The following is a 19,261-nucleotide window of genomic DNA, read 5'->3' on the forward strand; positions in this document are numbered from 1 at the left end:
CTTCTACAGACCCTGTAACACCCCACAGACCTCCTACACCCCTCATGTTGCCCCACAGACCCCAAAACACCACCACCACTACGGACCTCCTACATTCCCCCCACCCCAGTGGCCTACAGGCCTCATATACCCTCCCAGACCCCCCACATGGCCCCCAAGGTGTCCCCCAGACCTCCTCCGACACACACCACCCCAGGCCTGACGGACAGGACACTCCTCAGGGATCCCATGCATCCCCACACACCCCACGTACACCCCCACTCACACGCCCCCACCTCACCCATCCCAGAGACCCCCCCTCCCCGCGCAGGTCCCACCCCGGAACGCGGCGTGCGGCCGCCGTTTCCGTGGGGACGCCGTGGCGCAGCCGCACCGCGAGAGCCAAGATGGCGGCGCACACGCTGCGGGGCCTGGGCCGGCCGCGGCTGAGGCTTCTCGCCGCTCGGTTCTCGCAGCGGGCTGCCGCCGGGGCCGAGTACCGGAGCGCGTACAGCCTGGACAAGCTGTACCCGCCGCGGCAGGACGGCGCCGCCGCCAGCGCCCCGGTGAGTGCCCAGGGGCGGGGGGGGGCGGCAAGGGGCGGGGCTTAGCGTCTGAGTGACGAAGGCGGGTGGGCGGGGTTTATGTGGGGCCGGTGCCACCGAGGGTGGGCGGGGCTTAGCAAGTGTTGACTGTGGGTGGGCGGGGCTGACCGCAAGGGGCGGTGCCACTGCGGGTGGGCGGGGCTTAGCACAACGTTGACTATGGATGAGTGGGGCTTAGCCCGAGGGATTGAGGATGGGTGGGCGGGGCTTAACGAAGGGGCGGTGCCTCCGCTAGTGGATGGGGTTTAGCACAGTAAATTGTCGGAAGATTAACGGGGGCTTAGCAGGAGGGGCGGAGCCGTCTCAGGGGCGGGACTTAGCCGAAGGGGTGGTGCCAATGAGGGTGGGCGGGGCTTATAAGGTTATCGGTGGGTGGGCGGGGCTTATGGAAGGGGCGGTGCCACCGCGGGGTGTGGGGGGCTGATGCGGGCACCCTGCCGTGTGTTCCAGGAGACACAGCCGCCTGCCCTCGACATCCCCATGGGTGAGTGTCCCCCTCCCCCTGGGTGTGTGTCCCCTTGGGCGAGCGTCCGCATCCCACCCACCCACACCCCCCCCCGGGGCAAGCATCCCCTACCCTCCGGGCAAGCGTCCCCCTCCCCCCAGGTGAGCATCCCCCTCCCCCTGGGGCGAGTGTTCCCCTGAGGAAGCATCCCCGTCCACCAGGGCGAGCGTCCCCCTTCCCCTGGGCGACTGTCCCCGCGGATGGAGCCGGGCTGTTCCCGGGCTGCATGCCCAGCAGTGGGCTGGGGGCTGAGCTCCAGGCCTGGAGCTGAACTGGGGGTGCCAGCACCACCAAGTCCCAGCCGTCCTCCCACTGGGACCGTCCCCATGCCCTGCTGCCCGTGGTCAGAGCGGGACCATGGCTGCGGGTCACCGCCTGCTGCTCTTCCCTTCCAGCTCGCCTGACCGTGTCCTACTGCCGCAGCTGCGGCCCCGGTGGGCAGCACGTCAACAAAGGTGAGGAGAGGTTCTCCCGCTCCGAGGGAACAACCACAGCCTGCAGGTGGTTCTCTGTCCGTTGCGGTAAAATATTGACAACTTGAAGTTAAACAGCATCTTTGTGCCAGCCGATGCTAATTTCTCATTATCGTCACCCTATTAACGCAACTTCTGAGTCTTCGTAGTGCTCGAGACCAGTCGTTACATGCGATTCTCCCACAAACGCTCTTACTGGGGTCATTGCTGCTACACGCGCCGGGGCAAACACCACCTCCGCCTCCACCTCATCTGGTCTCATTGATCAGATGATCAATTCATCATTGATCAAACATGTTGGAAACATCACAGCACAATAAATTCTCAGCTAATTCAAATAAACTTGTAACCCTTCCTGTTCTGCCATTGCCATTGAAAATAAGATAGTGACTGGTGATAATGATAAAACTTGTAGTGTGTGTAAAGGCAGATAGTGTGACAGACCCTCCATAAAAAATCAGAGTTTGCCTTGTAGAGTGATATGCAAAAATACAGCAAGAAAGAAGTTGTGATTTTTCAGGAAATTAATACTGGAATCGCTGTGTGTTCAAAGCCAGCAGTGAACAGACTGAATTATCTCACAAAGCTTAGGCAGGCGAGCTGTTCCATGGAAAAAAATAATTGGTTTTTTCCTCGCAGTGAATAGCAAGGCAGAAGTTCGGTTCCACCTGGCATCAGCAGACTGGATTCCAGAAGCTGTGAGACAAAAAATGGCATCGATGGTAACTATTCCCCCTCCGCCAGCCAGGGCTGAAGCATCATACTTCCAGCCCGAACGGGACCACTCTGAGGAGGTTTCCATGGTCACATCCCCTTTTCCCCTCTCTAGCACAGGAATAAGATAAACCGAGCCGGTGAGCTGATCGTGAACTCTGACGAGAGTCGCTACCAAATGAGGAATCTGGCGATCTGTTTAGAAAAGATCAGGACCATGGTCACGGAGGCTACCGAGGTGCCCAAGGTGGTGTCTAAGGAGACCACACAGAAACTCATAGAGAGGTACCTTAATTGAAGGTTTTAATGACTTTCCTGGGTAGCATCCCAAGAACAGAGAGTGGTTTTTTCTCCCTGTGGATGTTTTTCAGCTCGTTATAACATTTTCAGCTCTACATTATAACTGTGCTCAAAGGTGGATGTTTCAATGCTTGCTTTGTACGCTAAAGGATCTTCCCATTTTGTTTTAGGGTGGAAAAAATGAACCGTGAACGACTACGTCAGAAAAAGATACACTCAAACATAAAACAGAGCAGGAGGGCAGACTTTGACTAGATCCTCAGTCTTCTTAAATAAATGCCGTTGGCAGGTGTAGGTGATGCTAAACGCGTGAGCTGTATGAAATAAAAATGGTCTAAAAGTGTAAATAAAAATATTGAACACCTCATTTTGAACCTAGTGAAACGCTGTGATAGCCTGTCAATCATTTTGCAGAGAAAATATTGTCCATGTTTGAGAGAAACTAAAATGCCGTATTTTTGACAGGTACTTTTTGGGGTTTTTTGAATCCTTTATGCCCTTTGTCCAGCCCTCTGCTCTGTGGGAACACCCTCTGCTGCTGAACATAAAAGCAAAGGTAGATTTGGGGGAGAAGAAAGGGGAGTAAGAGCAGTCTTAACCGCGTATCCAAGTAGCAAATAGGACTATTCACTGCTTCAAGCGCTTTCCTTCCACTTTAGTTGTTGGTTTTTTTTTCCTAACCAAAAACCACGCCTGTCACTGCATTGAAAGAACTGAAAGCCACGGCAGGGATTTGGCAGGAGGTGATTGCTCTCCATCGATGCTACAAGGTAGGAACCACCCTGTGGAATGCCAAGACCTCGGGCTGAGCTCCCTCAGCAGTCACTCAGCACCCAGCCCTGTTTGAACAGCACCAGGTTCTGTGGTGCAGGATGGATTTCAGCCCCGCCAGCCTGGGGTACAGTGGGGGGCTCCAAGATCCTGAAATGACCCTTTTTTTCATGTTTCCGCAGGCCCCAGTGGCCTAATGGACAAGGCACTGGCCTTCTAAGTCAGGGATTGTGGGTTCGAGTCCCACCTGGGGTGAGCAGAGGGGGTTCTGTTTTAGGCAACAACCCAAAGAAGAGGGGAAAGTGCTGGTTGTGGGAGCTTAACTGGGGCACCGCGAGGTGCGGGGGTCCCTAACTGGGTGTGCGGGGTCCCTAACTGGGGCATGGCGAGGGGTGCAGGGTCCCTAACTGGGGCATGGACTGGGGCATGGTGAGGGGTGCGGGATCCCTAACTGGGGGGGCGTGGTGAGGGGGTGTGGGGTCCCTAACTGGGGCATGGCAAAGGGGTGTGGGGTCCCTAACTGGGGGGCCACGGCGAGGGATGTGTGGGGTCCCCTCTGGACACTCATGGCTCCACGCCAGCCAGTGCCCAGTCCCCTTTGGAAGAGGGGCTCTTCAGCTTTGCCCTTGCACCACCTGCATCAGCATTTACCCCCCCATCCTCCCCCAAACACGGGTGCATCCCACCATCCCTGCCAGGAAACCCTGCCATGGCCCGGCCGCCCTCACCCCTCTGTTCGCCAGCAAGGGCAGCAAAGATTTCAATTTTTCTCCTGCCTGAAGCTTTTATGCAGGGGTGGGGTGGGGGGGAGGCTGCCGGCCCCCCCTCACTGGCAAAGGAGCCTGCAGCCCCGTGCGGTACCCAAAGCAGGTGTCATTGCTTCAGGTGTCGGTACCCAAGGCAGGTGTCACTGCTTCAGGGGTGTTTGTGACACTGAAAGTTGTCACAGGACCATCAGTCGGGACCTCCCATGACCCCACCGCCACCATCACCTGCCGCCCAGCTCTCCTGCCCCAGATTTTACAGGAAGATTGAAAAAATTTTGTCTTAAGCCTTGGAGCCGGCCCGTGGCGGCTGGACACGTCATTAAAAACACGCCCCACGCGTGTGGCTGCTGTGTGGGCCATGAGCCCACCCCCGGGGCTGCTGGGGGAGCATCGCCCCCCACCAAGCCTGGTCACCCCGCAGGGGGAAAAGAGTCACCCCAGGTGGGACTCGAACCCACAATCCCTGGCTTAGGAGGCCAGTGCCTTATCCATTAGGCCACTGGGGCCGCCTACGGAGTCTATTTTGGCGCCTTCACTTAACTCTCTGGTGGCCGGAGGGGAACGTGGCCACGGCGAGTGGGCAGGGGGGTCCCGCACAGCCCCGGGAGGCCCCCCCGGGACTGAACGTCCCCCAGCGCAGGGCAGCCCCGTGCCCGCCAAGCCACGCAGCCCACTCCCCCCCCGGTAAAACCGCCCAGCTCGGTCCGGCTCTGTGCAGGGCGCTGCCGGCGCGGGGGGCTGGAGACCCCTGCGAGGAGCCCAGCCCGCTCCGCCCCGCCCGAGCCCGCTCACCCGGGCTCCCCCCCGAGCCCCCCCAGTTTGCCCCGGACCCCCCGGAAGTGGCGGCCCCTGCGCGGCCCCAGTGGCCTAATGGATGAGGCACCGGCCGCTTAAGCCAGGGCCTGAGGGTTCGAGTTCCCACCTGGGGTGGCAGCCACTATTTTTTTTTTTTTTTTACCCCCCCCAGCCCTACCCCGCAGGGAGGGGCGAGGTCGGGGGGACACCCCCCCAGAACACACAGACACCCCCCCCAGACACACACCCCCACCCCGGCCCCCGTGCCTCACCGGGCGCTCCCCGCAGCGGCGCCAAGCCCCAGCCCCGGCTGCCCCCACCCTTTTATTCCCACCTCCCAAAAACCGGCCGCAGGGGCCGGGCTCCGCTTCGCCCCCACCCCCGCGCTGCGGCCCCGCCGTGGGGCAGAGCCCCGGGGCCTTGCGGGGCAGAGCCGGCCCTAAGGCACCCCCCAGCACCGACACCCACGGCTGCTCTCACCCCACGGGGCAGGGACCGACCACCGACCGCCGCCCCCCCCACCTTCCAGGGGTGTGGGGAAATTAAACGACTCGTGGCTTTAAAACAACCACGAAGGGACTCGAACCCTCAATCTTCTGATCCGAAGTCAGACGCCTTATCCATTAGGCCACGTGGTCCCCCATAACTCTGCTTTGGGGACAGCAACACACACCGGGGGGGGGTCCGGGGGGGGTGGGGGGGGGTCTCCTGCCACCCCTTGTGCATCACCCACGCTCCCATCCCTCCTGGGATTGTGGCTGTTCCTCCCCGTGGTGGGGTGAGCGGGCAGGGGGCCCCTCCTCCCATGGGACCCCGTAGGTCACCATGAACCCCCACAGCCTCCCCCATACGTGCTGATGGAGGCTGTGCCGTGCAGGAATCCTGTGGGCTGGAGCAGCGACGTTCCCCTCCTGCCACCGGCTCTGCTGCCCGCTGCTCCAGCCGTGCTGCTGAGGATGCCAACAACTCCGAACACAAATACAACCCACAAATAAGAGCAGACACCAGCCAGGGACACCCCCAACACAGAGCAGCTGGGGTCACTGCCACCCTCACCCTACAGCTGCCAGGGGTACATGAGTCCAGGCCTTCCCTGCCACATCCCCATGGAAAGGCAAAGCCAAGACCATCACACCCAGCCGAGGCTGTACATTCCTTCCATTTGACTCCCAGGGTCGGGCATCACTGGGGAAGGAGGGAGGACAGGGACAGCTGGGACCTTGGAGCCAAGTCATGCATTCAGTGTGGTGGCCACAGTGTCTACGAGCCACCAGTGATGGCACCTGCAGTAACACAGCACCGCTACAGCGTGACGGTGCGCTGCAGGAAGCACCGCGGGGCTCAGGCTCCTGCTCCTTACCCACCGCACCTCCTGCACCCTCCACAGCACGGCTTGGCTTCTCCCCAAAAACCTGCGCTTCTCATCTAATCCTAGAAAAACTTCCCAAAGCCCACCACAGGGCAGGAAGGTATTTTAGCCTCTTCCACTGCCACGGGTGGTTTGGGGGACATGTTGGTTCCCGGGGTATGTCCAGCTCAGCTTCCAGCTGTGTGTCTTTTCCAATGCATCCATCGGACGAAAGCTGAGTAGAGACGTGCTGGAGAGGAAGGACTGGGCGAGATGAGCTCTCGTGCCCTGCGGCTGTGCAGACCCCCCCAGTACGGCGGGTGGCAGCAGCCAGACCAGAGCACGTAGCAGCTGCCCCAGCTCCATCCACCCCTGGTGCCCCCAAGAGCTCACCAAGGTGTGGGGGGCACAGAGGGGTGTAGGGTGCAAATCCCGATCGTGTCAGATGCAAGGGGGTGGGGCAGCACTAAGCCAGATGTGTGGTGGTGACAGCCCGGTCAAGTGGATCTGGTGCCTGACTGCAGACTGGGGGGCCAAGGGTCTGAGCCCCCCATGGCCGAGTGTCCCTTGGCCCCAGGGTGCAGGAAGCTCCTTGGTGCTGGCAGCAGTTGCCCGCTTTTGCCCAGCACCAGGGAATTCGAAGCCCTTGGAATGCCACGTGTCCCTGCAGCATTTCCCCCAGGGCTGTTTTCTCCCCGCTCTGCACCCTGGTCCTCACCCATCAGCCGGCACAGTCACTCCAGCTCATGAGGAGCAGCACAGGTCCAGCCTCCTGCTGCCTGAGCCTTAGCGCTCTGGAGCCAGGAGCAGCAAAAACCAGCAGGAACAAAACTTGGTACTGCCCAAGCGAGGCCATGACTGATGGAAGTCCCTCTGAGCACACGGTGACCCAGCCCAGGCCCCTGGTGGTGCTGCCACCAGGACATCGCAGTGGGACTGTGGGTACAGCATCTCCAGCGGATGCAGAGAAAACGCTGCCCAGAGGAACCCAAGCGATCAAACACCCCCAAGAGCCACCTGATGCTATCCAGTCTTGTAAGAAGGATGCAAAAATCGTTCTCTGGCTGCACTTTCGATCACAGCCTTGAAGCTGGTCAACCAAAGAGGTGGAAGCCAAGTGGTCCCAGGTAACACCAGCCTGGAGACACCCCTTTCGCCCCATCCCCATCCCCCAGAGCAGGCAGGGTTTGCTGAGCAGCCCAGGGACCTGCAGCTCGGCTGCCTGGGGCTGCCGGTGGCCCAACACCCAGGGCTTTGCCAGGTTTGCTGCCTTTCAGGCGGTGGAGTCATTTCCCCCCACCCCTAAGAGAGAAAAATTACTCAAAAAGAAACTTGACTTTAGGTTTTACTAGTGTGATATCACCCTGACCACAGCTGCCTTTTAAAATCCATTAACTCCACAGGAAAAGACCCTCCAAGCAGCTTTTTAATGCAACGAACCTGAGAGGGCGTTATCCCAAAGGCACGTACGTGGAGGGCTAGGGTCCCAGGGCAGCACAGCCAGACTGCGTGGTCCCAGCAAACAGCCCTTGCAGAGATGCGTTATCCAGCAGAGTAAAGCTTCCTTCCCACTAAAGCTTGCCATGCTCCGGGAAGAGCTTTACATGACATCTGCAAGGTGGTCATCCCCCAGCCTTTTTGCTGGGAGTCAGATGTAGCTGATGATACAGGGAGCACCTGGAAGGGGTCAAAATACAGCAGAAATTCCTGACTCAGCCCTGACCCAGCTCTGCCCAGACAAGGCTCATTAAACAGCTTTAATACCCTGCTTCTGCACTGCTGGGGACACCTGGGGAGGTGCCCATGCCCCAAAGAACCGCTCTTGCATTAACAGCTCTCCAAAAAACACCCTTTCATTAACACCTGTTCTCGGTTCAGCTGGGATAGAGTTAATTTTATTCTGAGTAGCTGGGGCAGTGCTGTGTTTTGGCCATGATGTGAGAACAACATTGATAGCACACTGACGTTTTTAGTTGTTGCTGGGTGATGTTTATACTAAATCAAGGGCTTCTCAGTTTCCTGGGCCCTGCCAGCGAGAGGGCTGGAGGGGCACTGGAAGCTGGGAGGGGACACGGCCAGGACAGGTGACCCAAACTGGCCAAAGGGGTATTCCATACCATATAACATCCCGCTGAGTATATAAACTGGGGGAAGAAGAAGGAAAGGGGGTAAACATCCGACATTATGGCGTTTGTCATCCCAAGTAACCCTTTTGGTGATGGAGCCCTGCTTCCCTGGGGATGGCCGGACACCTGCCTGCCCATGGGCAGTGGTGAATGAATTCCTTGCTTTGCTTTGCTTGCGTGTGCAGCTTTTGCTTTGCCTGTTAAATTGTTCTTATCTCAACCCTTGAGTTTTACATTCCTTTCTGATCCTCCTCCCCATCCCTCTGGGTGAGGGGCAGTGAGCTGGTGGCTGCGAGGTGCTAGGTTGCCGGCCGGGGTTAAACCACGACACAGCTCTCCAAATCCCATCCTTTCATCAGCAGGGCCCAGGGAAAAGCTGCTGGTTCTTCCCTCGGTGACAGCCTCACCTGGGCGTGTGGGACCATGGAGCATCCATCTCTGCACGGAAATCCGGGGCAGTTTGTAGCTGCTCCTCCTGGGTTCCCTTGTGATAGGCAGGCTGGGGCGGCTGCCGTGGAACTGATCACCGCATCGTCCTGGTGAGTGAGCCTGGGGCTGCCATGGGGGTCTGGCTGCCCCAAAACATGTCATGGACCACTTCGACCTCCCTCTTCAGCCATCCCCTCCGCAAGCTCTGCCTGCAGAAGCCACCCAGACACATGAACCCAGCAGCGCTGCTTCCTTCGCACATCTGGACCCTCCCGGTGCATCACCCTCCTCAACTGACATCTGCCACTGGGGATGGGGAACATCTTCCCACCGAGCCGCCACAGCCAGCACCCTGCGGGCAGCAGCGGGAGGCGGGGGAGGCGGCCCGGCAGCGCTGCGCGGGGCTGGCGGCACCGACCCGGGGGGAAGGAGCACGGAACCGGGGTTGGCACCGGCAAAAGGCGGCTCACCCCAGATGGGACTCGAACCCACAATCCCTGGCTTAGGAGGCCAGTGCCTTATCCATTAGGCCACTGGGGCTGCGCAGGGCGCGCGCCCCGGCCCGGGAGAACGGCCCCGACCCCTGCGGGCCCAGCAGGCGGCGTGGGGGCGGGGCGTGGGGGCGGGGCGGGGGGCGCGCGGGCGGGCCCTAGCCCCGAGGGGAGGGGGCGCGAAGGGGGGAGCGGGAAAAACTGGAGCGGGTTTAAAAGTGCGGGGAAAAGGGGCCGACCACGAAGGGACTCGAACCCTCAATCTTCTGATCCGAAGTCAGACGCCTTATCCATTAGGCCACGCGGTCACTGATAGTGCAGCCCCTCCCCCCCCCGTCCCAGCGATCCTGCCAACCCCCAGCATCACACCCACCCCCACCCCTCAAGACCCCCCAAGTCCTCCCTGAGCCCCTGGAGCCCCCTGAGCTCCCCAAGCCCCCCAGGCCCTCCCAAGATTCCTGGAGCCCCTGGGTGCACGGCAGGCCACCAGCAGACGTGGCAGGCCACCAGAAGATGTGGCGGACCACCAGCAGACACAGCAGGCTGCCAGCAGATGTGGCAGACCACCAGAAGACATGGCGGGCCACCAGAAGTCATGGTGGGCCACCAGAAGACACGGTGGGAGTAGGACTGTGTCACCATGGCCAGGCTGTGGGGAAGTCGAGCATGGCACAGGGCGGCTGCGCTCGCTGCGCTGGAGCCAGGGGACACCCCTGCAGCCAGGGCTTGGGTACGTGGCTGGGAGAGGCAGAAGCAGGGTGCTGCGCAGGATGGGCCCCCGCTGCGCAGCCAAGTCATCCCATCGCCTCGCCCAGCCTTGGAAGTGCCACACGGGTCCGGCTTTCCTCCCTCCTCTGCCCCCCCACGAGCTGCCGAGGGAGGGATGCTGCGCGGGGCGTGCGGTGGGGCCAAGGACCTCACTGCAACAGGACGCAGCGGGTACCAAAAGTTGGCAGAGGCAGAGGAGCAGCTCACATCACACCAGCTGCTGGCAGATGTGAGGGATTGCTGGAGGTCAGGTCACCTCTAGCTCCATTCTGGGGGCTCAACATTGTCCCACCTCTAGCGACACCGTCCCACCAGCGTAAACTCCTACGGCCAGCACAGCGGTCACCTCTACTTCTCTTCACACCAGTTACCTCCAGTTCAAACCCTGCCCTATGGCCCATACACTTCCTACCTCCCACACAACCAAAGGGCAAATAAATAAGGTGCCACCTGCAATGCCCCAGCAGGATGGGACTTCCCAAGCACACAAGAATTGGAGCTGCTCCCCTGCAAGGGAACCATCGCTGGAATCACCACGGAAAAAATAGGCAGTGATGGAGAGGAGGGCGGCTGAGGGAAAGGCAGGCAGAGATGTAGAGAAAAAAAAAAAAAAAAAAGTCTCTGAGCCTTTCACCTTAGCTGTGAGGGCTTGGAGAAGAACCTCGAGAGCGCGGGAGAGCAGCAAGGAGGCAGAAACAAAATCAGTGGGCACATGAGAGGCTCAGTGCTTTGGGAAATGAGGACATCCTCGAACACCCACAGGCTGGGCTGCTACGGAGCAGGGCTGGGCTCGAGGGAGAGCAGCCTCCCCGGCACCCCTCACATCACACAAGCACTAATTTTAATTTCTATTCCATTTCAATGGCATTGCAGTAAACTCTCAGCCCTGTAAATGAGACAAGATTTGGTTCTGAGTAGCTCTGGCTCCTTGCCTTTTCGTTGTGTTCCTTGCCCTCAAATTGTTGGATTTTTTTTTTTTAATGACCTTATTCTTCCTTTACCACAACTAAACTGGCTCTTGGGAGCAGCTTTGAGTGCATCACACCATTAGCAAAGTCTTCCTTCCAGTGCAAATAGATACATCAAAAGTCTAGCTTCTGTTTACAAAACAGCCACCCCTCATTAATAAATATCAAATCAACTTCTACATAACAAATGACGTGTCCTGGAACTGTTCATAAGGCACACAGGGCTATTTTCCTCTTTATTTGGAAGCAGGAGACGATGCAGCGAGCTTTTATAGCTATCCTCACCTTTTCTCTTGGGACAGGTAAGTACAAGAGGCATGGAAAAGCTTTGAGGAATTCTGTTCCCATCTATGTGAGAAGGGATTTGCCCGTGTTACCGATGTTTTTCACATCCCCAACTCCGTACCCTTTCTCTTCTGGCACACCCCTCGCAGGCTGAGATCCTGCCTGATCCTTTTCTGATTCCAGTGGATATTTTTTTTTTCTAGCAGGGGCTGTTCCGAGGTACGTCTGCACCTACTACGATGTGGTTGAATACCTGAACGTTTCCTCTCACAGCAAGCTGCACACACACATCCTGCCCAAGACAAGCTTGGAGGAGCCTTTGGAAGTGAAGGTGGATCTTATGCTGGTGGCGATTCTCTCTGTGGTAAGGACCCAAAACTCCCATTTGGGGCTTTAGAGCAGAAAACTGGGCGATGGCTGGGCTGGGGTCTGAGTCTTCTGCCAGGCAGGGCTGGGCCAGCAAAGCCACGGGGATGAGCATCAGTCCCTTCCACTTCTTCGGCTTTCTGCTGTTGGAAAGCATTTTTGGAAGATCTGGAGCATCTTCTCCGTCATCTTCTAGAGCATCCTACTTCCAGGAAAAAGTTCAGAGGCAGGGTCAGACAAGCAGCCTGCTTTACAGCAAGCTCTGCAACCAACCTGTGGGGTGCCCGAACTGAGCAACACATTTGCAGGGCACTGGTGTGTAAATATTAGCAATAACTTTATTTTTTTTTTTCTGCAAACCATTAGACCGTGTGCTCCCTCTCTTCGGCCACAGGATCAGGATCCTTGAGCTCTTTTCCTGAGTTTCTACAACCTGTATGCTACAAAAGCAACGAGGAGAGCTTCTGGGTTCTGCATTGGATGTACCTAAGAAAATCAGCTCAGTATCTTCCCTTTTGTTCCTCCAGGTAGAAAAGCTCCAGACGGTCACATTTTACTTCATGTTGAACCTGGTAGGTCCCTCGGGAGCGTTCCTCTCCTGTGACGCCTGGCGCGACGGCTGCTGCCGAGCCCCATGCTCATTTCTCCCCTGCCATTTCTTCCCCCAGGAGTGGGAAAACACTTTTGTAACCTGGGACCCGCAGGATTTCTGTAACATTTCCAGAGTCATTCTGCCCACGGATACGTACTGGTCTCCCCGCATCTTCATTTTAGAGCAGTAGGTTCCCCTTCCACTCATCCACTGGCTTAAGCGAAACACAACGAATGTAAACTGGTGGTGGTGGTGTAGGAAATGGGGTAAACTCCTCTGGTTAAGTTATTCCCATGAACTCTCTGTAACCAAGAACCTCATCATTTAGATTAACGGTGACCACGGTTTATACAAAGCACTTTGTGGCTCTGTAATACTGTGACATCTCCAGAGATGCCTGGGCTGTAGCTTGAGCTGGGGAAGCAGCAGAGACCAGCAATGCCCTGGAATGGCATGACCCTTCGCAGTTTGCTGTTAGGGGATGGAGCACCGGGGGTCTGACAGAGGGGTGGGCACCGCTCTTCGGTGAGGGGGAGGCAGCAGAGCCGGAAGTGAGTCCCCAGGGAGAGCGGAACGTGGAGGGGGGAGAAGTAGAGCTTCCTTAGGAGGTGCAGAGCTGCTACAGCCCTTGGTGAGAGGCACTCACCAGCCCTTCCAGCCCCAGGTCTCCCCCAGGCTGGGCACAGCCGGAGCTGCCCGGGAGGGGATGCTGACAGCCCAGGCTCTGGGGGACCGCGGGGCACCACAGCGCCGTGGAGCTCGGTCACTCTCCACTTTTGTTTACTCCAGAGTGAACGGACAAAACTTGAACCTGGATTATACGGTCATCGAGCACAACGGCAGCTTCACCTCCACCCAGCCCTTCCAGGTTACCTTAACGTGCAGCCTGATGATCCTCAAGTTTCCCTTTGACACCCAGATGTGCAACTTGAGCATCACTTTATTCCTTTACCCAGGTAGAGCAGCAAGCGGAGTTTTGCTACAGCTGGGCTAAATTTTCAGGAGGAACAGATGAGAAGGACCCTGGCGAACTCCTGGGTTCCCTTAGCAGCACCATGTGCTCACACTGGGTTAGTGGGATTGTGGCTGTGTAACACCAGGGAAAATGAGCTAAACCACTGCCATTCTGTTTTGGCACATTTCCCAGCAACATCTCTGGAAGCATTTGGATGTTCTGTGGTAAGTGCCCTTGGGACAAACCAGGAGATTAGGAGGCTTCCTGCAACAAGGCTACTTGTTCACATTCAATTTTGCAGGACTGATCTTTAAACATACCTGAAAGTCATCAAAATAGGAGGAAATTCAGGACAGTTTCAGGGAGCCAAACTGCAGCCAGAGTTCATCCCAATAGGAAGGCTTGAAGAATAAGCAGAGGTGACATGCAACCCTCCAGCTCCCATCCGCAAAGAATGGGATTCACCAGAGATTTTCCCTCTGATCCACATTCCCAGAGGTCCAGCCAAGTCTCTTCACCAGAGTCCTTTTTAATTTCTCCCTGATGAGCTAAGAAAACGCAGCAGTGCAAGAAATGTTGCCTTTCCCCATCTGCACACACCCTTGGTTGGGAGGGAAGGGGAGAGGAAATAACTGACCTCTAATAAATACCTAAATTCTGCAATTTGCCTCCTGCTCTGCCTCCTGCCCAAACAGTAACAGACGTTGTCATGAAGGCAAGACAGACACCAGCTGAGATGATGAAAGAAAGCCAGAGTTACCTCCTAACTGATGGAGAATGGAAGTTCACCAACCTCAGCATCATTGAATACGTGGAAGAGGTGGATAATGAAGAATATTCTGTGCTCACCTATGTGGTACAGCACTACTTTCCTATTATATTGTACTGATTTGCCACCAAAAAAAAAAAAAAGTATGAAATAAGATAATTTTCTACACTAGGGAACAAGCATTCACCCAACACATTATCTCCCACTCACCTAAATTTTGTCCATCTTCTTCAACAGATTTCCATGGAGAGACAACCCACTCTGTATATCCTGAACCTGATCCTCCCAACGTGTGCGCTGTATCTGCTGGACATGGCAGTGTTGTTTGGACCCAGCTCTCTTGAGGAGAAAATCAGCTTCCAGATTGCCATCATCCTCGGCAGCTCCATGTTAGCTGTGATTCTCAACAACATCCTCCCAACTTCCTCTAACAGACCACCTGTGATAGGTACCCATCTTTATCGAATAAAAACTAACCGATTTTCACACAGGTACCAGCCCTTGGGAAGGTCTTTGGGTATTTAAGGACACGCTTGTGAACAATGAAGTCACGAACAGCTAAGCTGCACCAGCTTGCTGGGGTTGGAAATTTCCCCCCTTCCCCACCAGGCAGCAGAAGGCAGGCAGGATTACATTCAAGAAAATGATGCCAGTATCACAAGCTCACTTGGTTTTCTGTTCTGCAGTGGTATTCTTCTTGGGCACCTTCCTGCTCATGATCATGGCTCTGTTAGACACCCTCTTCCTCTTACACCAGCAGCACCAATCCCTATGCTCAGGCAAGGCTCTCGGAAGCTTCCAGCAAGGTAAAACCACCCATAACCTCTTAAACAAGCTGGGTTTGCTGCATTTTACTGCAGGTTTGTTTGGGCGAGGTTGGGTTTCCTCAGGGTAACCAACGCCTCTGGCAGTACCAGTGTGGTAGTCACCCACTGACCCCTCACACTGACACATGCTATTTGCTCTTTGCAGACGCGCACACCGAGCCAGCAATGAGAGCCACAAACAAGCCAACCACGAAACACCTCGGCGAGGGAGCCACCCTGCTGCTGAGCCTTCCCAAGGTGGCCCAGGGAAAAGGGCAGGTAGCCCAGCCCCACTGGCAACTCCAGGAGCAGGACCCATTTCTGCCAGTTCTGGAGAAGCTGCTTCTCTACAGTCACTTCTTCCTGTCCTTGGGTTTTTTTGCTATTATTTCTATGAAATGGAGCAGCTAGAGACCAGTTCTGCACAGCACTGGTTCAGCTGCTCTCCACTGTATGGCTTCTAACCTCTCCACTGTAATTTTTTTCCTGCTTGATTCATAAAAGTTGTTTCCGTTGCCCAAATAAAAATAAGCAAACCCGCAGGGCCCCGAGATCTGCATGCTTAGTGCTTTCTCCTCTAGTTCAGTAGAACTGTGCATGTTCTTACTCTGTGGGCTAGCAAGGTATCCGAATAGAGTAATTGTGAAATCGGGGGATAATACCTCCATTCTGTCTGTCTATAATTCTTACCGCAAACATGACGAACAGAAAAGGGAACTGATGCTCTTCTCTTATGTAGCTGTTTCCGTTTTGAGAAAAGGTGTTTAAGAATTCCATCTCAGATAATTAAATAAAACAATGCAAGGCTGAAGCATTTGTTTCTCTGAGTTTCAGCGAGATCCACATCATTCAGAAACCCAGGACAGAGAACAGGATCACCAGGATTAAAGGGGTGATATATTTTAAAGCATTGGAATGCTTTAAAAAAAATAATTCTTTTAAATGCATCTCAGCACATCTACACTCCTTCAACTTTTTTCAGTTGGCTGCACCTAAACCATCACAGCCAACCTAGAAAACAGCCCTAGACCTCTGCCTGTAGAACTGGCGAGACGTGTCTCCCACCACAGCGCACATCACCACTAAATATACATTCCAGCATCTCAACAGGTTTCATACCTTCAACTTCTCTATTGGCCTGACACAGCAGAACTACATCCCCTACACCCCAGATGGACAGGCGGTTTATTCGCATTACAGAAGATGCAATAGGGCTCAGTTTGATCAGCAGGTCTAGCTGGGATCTCGGTCCTTTCTACAAAACCGAGCTCACAGGTAGAAAAGAAAATCCAGAAAAAGTGGGCTGTTTGCAGGTCTGTGTATTGTTCCATGTTCTCAAAGCCTTGCAACGTCACGTCTAAGGTCTAAGCCACAGACAGGAGGGAAACTACTTTATTTAGAAGATCACAGCATCTGACAGTCGTTAGACAAACTGCTTCCTGACAAGTTTACAGATCAGCAATGGGTTTGTGGGGCCAGTACGGGTATTTCTCCTTGTCCAGTTTCGTTTCAGGGAAGGCTTCGTGCAAGTCTTCAAGCGTCATCTGTTCAAAGGGAATCATGTTCCTGAGCTTCTGAAGCTTGAAGTGGGAGCAGAGACAAACACGTTACAAGTCACTCGTCAGCAAGAAAAAAGCAAAACACATACAAGTAAAGACAAGGTGTGTGCCAGGCTGGCTTAAAAAGAATATTCACCAAGCAAAGTCCAGACTTACTTGCTGCTCATACTGGACAACACGAGCTTTGGAAGCCTGGACGTATTCAGCAGTGCTCTTTGCCTGCAGGAAAGCAGAGAACATGATAAATATGGTCAGGAAAAGGCAGTGACGATGAGTGAACCTGCAACCCCATGCTGGCTTTAAGTTGGCACCATTACATCAGACAAGTGGATAGAATCTTGATCAAAACCCATCAGCCAAACCCTTCCACGTGCAGAGATCCTCTTCCTTAGCCAAAAGCCACGTATGAAGACCAGAGCCATGCTCTAGCTCAGGCTGCCCTGCCCGTGCAGCACACACAGAACATTCTTTCCCTCTCACTCTCTCCCATCCCCAAAGAAGTCAGAGAAACCCCTGGCATTAGGGAACAGTTTAAACACTTACAGCTTCCTGCTCTTGGGCATCAATTTTGGCAGTTTGTGTATCCTTTGGCTCAGGAACCTGTAGTGCACTGAACTGCAAATCAAAACAGAAAACTGCTTTATAGTTTGACTGAAATAATCCCTCACACCAAGGTCATTCTCCCCAGCAGCAGGGGAGCATTCCCTCCTTTCTTCCTAGGATATGCTCACAACCATCTAAGTTAATGAGCTTTCTAAAATCGATCATTGCTGCTTGACTGTGCCCTTCACCAGCAGCACTGCTCACCTGTGAGCTTAAAGCGATCTACTCTGTACTGCATAGCACTACCAGGACAAATAATACCACACACGTTCATCACAGCACTGTAAAGAGCAAAGCATTGCACTGTAAGCAAGCAAGAACATCTAATACCAAAGACATGTCATATCACAGACTTAATTCCCCGTAAGACAAAGTTCCCAGATCCACCTGAGGTCAGTGGGTCCTCCCTGTCCTTGGAAGCCAGATTTCACAGTGCCACTGACACCACGTGTCCTTCAGCAAAAGCCTCCCTCAGGCTTTTCAGTTCCCACTTAGAGAGGATGGCAATCCTGCAGGCACCCACTAGTTTTACATGTTCCACAGCATGCAGAGCCGTGCTCGCCACCTGCTTCTATTCTTAAGTTAGAGAAATATTTGAACATTTGCTTCAGGAGAGGCACTACCAGAAAACACTCCTGCAGCCAAAATATTTAGCAAGTTTTCTTTCACCAGCTTTCTCACTTTCCTCCTGAAAGATGGCATTGAACTGACCTCCTCGAGGTTAGTGACACAGATCTGCAGGATGTAAAGCTGGGGCACCTGCTCACTAAAACCAACCTCCTCTGCCAATTCTGGCATTTTCCTCTCAACACCAGAAACACCCCCCATTTAAACCTCCAAAGAGCAATGCCCAGCTGACAAAGAGTCTGACCTTCTTCTGAAACTCGTCCACCATGCCAGCTTTAGCAACAGTAGCCTTGTAGTAAGCCCAGTCGATGGTCGGGGGTTTCTCCGGCAGGGTGGCCAACCTAAAGAGACGGAGCAGAGCAGTCACAACCAGCACCAGAACTAACCTCACACTATCATTTGCTCCATGCACAGTCACTTTCCAGACTGTCAACAGTCTGCTAAGTTGAGTTTAAATATTTTCAGGTCCATCATTAAACAAGCAGTGATGAACCATTTTCTGCAAATCCTTCTGCCCTTGGAACAGACTTCTCTGTACAGAAAAGAAGAGTTCAGCCTGCAGTCCTGCTCCACTTCAAACTACTACACAGCATCTCTGGGTGCAGCCCTGTAAGAAGGGATTAAGCAGTCTTCACACTGTTGAGCTAGAGGCTATTACCTGCAATAGCCAATGTTTGTATCAAGCAGCAGCTGCTGGAGGATTTGAGAAGGCTGATGAATGTGTACAGCATTGAACAGAATAACAAAGTTTGCAAAATGTTTTGAATGTGCCAAAGCGAACTGTTTTCACAAAACTGCTTTTTTACATTGCAGCTGTTGTTTTACTCTGGGAAGGGTTAAGTAAAGAAGATTTGCCAAAAAAAAGAGCCAGCAGCTGTGCTGAAGGTGACCTGTTTTAATGCCTGTATGTGCACTTCTGCGAGACCAGTTACTGACATCAGGCTCAGCCAGTTCAACCAGAGGCTGAACAGTTCAGCTGTGGTGCTGAGCTGCCCCACGTGCAGGAGCTGGGCAGACACTCACCGGGCTGACAGTGCATCGCTGCGGGTCTTCAGGGCGTTGAACATGGCCTTCTGGTTGGGAGGCACCCTCTCAGCGAAGGCCGCCCAGTCAATGGCCTTGATGGCAGCTCTGCGGCCCGCCATGGTTCCGGGCTGTGCCTGGGAGAGACGAGACCGCGTGGGTCACACAGAGTGGGGAGCGGCAGGGCCCAGCAACAGCGGGGCTGGGAGGATGGCTCCGGCCCAGGAACACCAGCACCGAGGGGCACAGGGTAGGGCCGAAGAGGGACCTGGACAGGGGGACCCCTCCTCAGCCCAGCCCCACCCCGCCGCGGCTTCCCACCTGCTCCATCGACCCCCCCCCCGTAACCCAGGCCCGCCCCGGCCTGCTCCCTGCCTCAGCCCCGGGAACCCTGGAGCCCCCAGCCTCAGGAACCTCAGGAACCCCAGAGCCCCCAGCCCCCCGGAGTCCCCAGCCCCCTGGATCCCTGGACGCCCCAGCCCCCCGGACGGCCCAGCCCCCCAATCCCCCAGCTCCGGCCGCCCCAGCCCCGCGGCCCCGCCGCCCCGCGCTCACCTTCACTGACCGCCACCGCCGTGCCCAGGCGCAGACGCCAGCAGCGCCGGAAGTCCCCCCCCGCCGCCCAATCAGAGCGCAG

At 55.4% G+C, this 19,261-nt stretch overlaps 2 protein-coding genes and 5 non-coding genes across 8 annotated transcripts; 2 read left to right on the forward strand and 5 right to left on the reverse strand.

The window, feature by feature from the left end:
• Positions 1–355: 355 nt before the first annotated feature.
• Positions 356–2,960, forward strand: MRPL58 (mitochondrial ribosomal protein L58). The gene is made up of 6 exons (XM_037407761.1): positions 356–545; positions 1,035–1,068; positions 1,485–1,544; positions 2,202–2,284; positions 2,392–2,561; positions 2,747–2,960. Exons 1-6 carry the CDS (start codon positions 387–389, stop codon positions 2,829–2,831), a joined length of 591 nt encoding a protein of 196 aa, XP_037263658.1. The 5' UTR covers positions 356–386; the 3' UTR covers positions 2,832–2,960.
• A 569-nt stretch (positions 2,961–3,529) lies between these two features.
• On the forward strand, positions 3,530–3,602 carry TRNAR-UCU. The gene has a single exon. It is a non-coding gene; the product is annotated as a tRNA-Arg (tRNA).
• Positions 3,603–4,547: 945 nt separating this feature from the next.
• TRNAR-CCU lies at positions 4,548–4,620 on the reverse strand. The gene has a single exon. It is a non-coding gene; the product is annotated as a tRNA-Arg (tRNA).
• Positions 4,621–5,474: 854 nt separating this feature from the next.
• TRNAR-UCG lies at positions 5,475–5,547 on the reverse strand. The gene has a single exon. It is a non-coding gene; the product is annotated as a tRNA-Arg (tRNA).
• A 3,732-nt stretch (positions 5,548–9,279) lies between these two features.
• Positions 9,280–9,352, reverse strand: TRNAR-CCU. The gene has a single exon. It is a non-coding gene; the product is annotated as a tRNA-Arg (tRNA).
• Positions 9,353–9,538: 186 nt separating this feature from the next.
• Positions 9,539–9,611, reverse strand: TRNAR-UCG. The gene has a single exon. It is a non-coding gene; the product is annotated as a tRNA-Arg (tRNA).
• A 6,575-nt stretch (positions 9,612–16,186) lies between these two features.
• Positions 16,187–19,257, reverse strand: ATP5PD (ATP synthase peripheral stalk subunit d). Of its 2 annotated transcripts, none has more exons than XM_037407780.1 (6): positions 19,180–19,257; positions 18,625–18,755; positions 17,846–17,942; positions 16,915–16,986; positions 16,528–16,590; positions 16,187–16,392 (listed from the first exon to the last, which is right to left on the reverse strand). In XM_037407780.1, the coding sequence occupies exons 2-6, from the start codon at positions 18,744–18,746 to the stop codon at positions 16,261–16,263; spliced, it is 486 nt and encodes a 161-aa protein (XP_037263677.1). In that variant the 5' UTR covers positions 18,747–18,755; positions 19,180–19,257; the 3' UTR covers positions 16,187–16,260. The 2 variants fall into 2 exon arrangements, with proteins under 2 accessions (XP_037263677.1, XP_037263687.1); XM_037407790.1 differs by having other exon boundaries at positions 18,625–18,761; positions 19,180–19,251.
• Positions 19,258–19,261: the final 4 nt, after the last annotated feature.

The sequence above is a fragment of the Falco rusticolus genome, chromosome 1, assembly GCF_015220075.1.
Source record: "Falco rusticolus isolate bFalRus1 chromosome 1, bFalRus1.pri, whole genome shotgun sequence".
Lineage (NCBI taxonomy): Eukaryota > Metazoa > Chordata > Aves > Falconiformes > Falconidae > Falco > Falco rusticolus.

Coding starts and splice junctions, on each gene's coding strand:
- MRPL58 (XM_037407761.1), top strand. CDS start 387: ATGGCGGCGCACACGCTGCGGGGCCTGGGCCGGCCGCGGCTGAGGCTT. Junction 2,285..2,391: donor GACAAAAAATGGCATCGATG/GTAACTATTCCC, acceptor TCCCCTCTCTAG/CACAGGAATAAGATAAACCG. Junction 2,562..2,746: donor ACACAGAAACTCATAGAGAG/GTACCTTAATTG, acceptor ATTTTGTTTTAG/GGTGGAAAAAATGAACCGTG.
- ATP5PD (XM_037407780.1), bottom strand. CDS start 18,746: ATGGCGGGCCGCAGAGCTGCCATCAAGGCCATTGACTGGGCGGCCTTC. Junction 17,943..18,624: donor AGCGATGCACTGTCAGCCCG/GTGAGTGTCTGC, acceptor CCGTCTCTTTAG/GTTGGCCACCCTGCCGGAGA. Junction 16,591..16,914: donor ATGCCCAAGAGCAGGAAGCT/GTAAGTGTTTAA, acceptor GCTTTCCTGCAG/GCAAAGAGCACTGCTGAATA.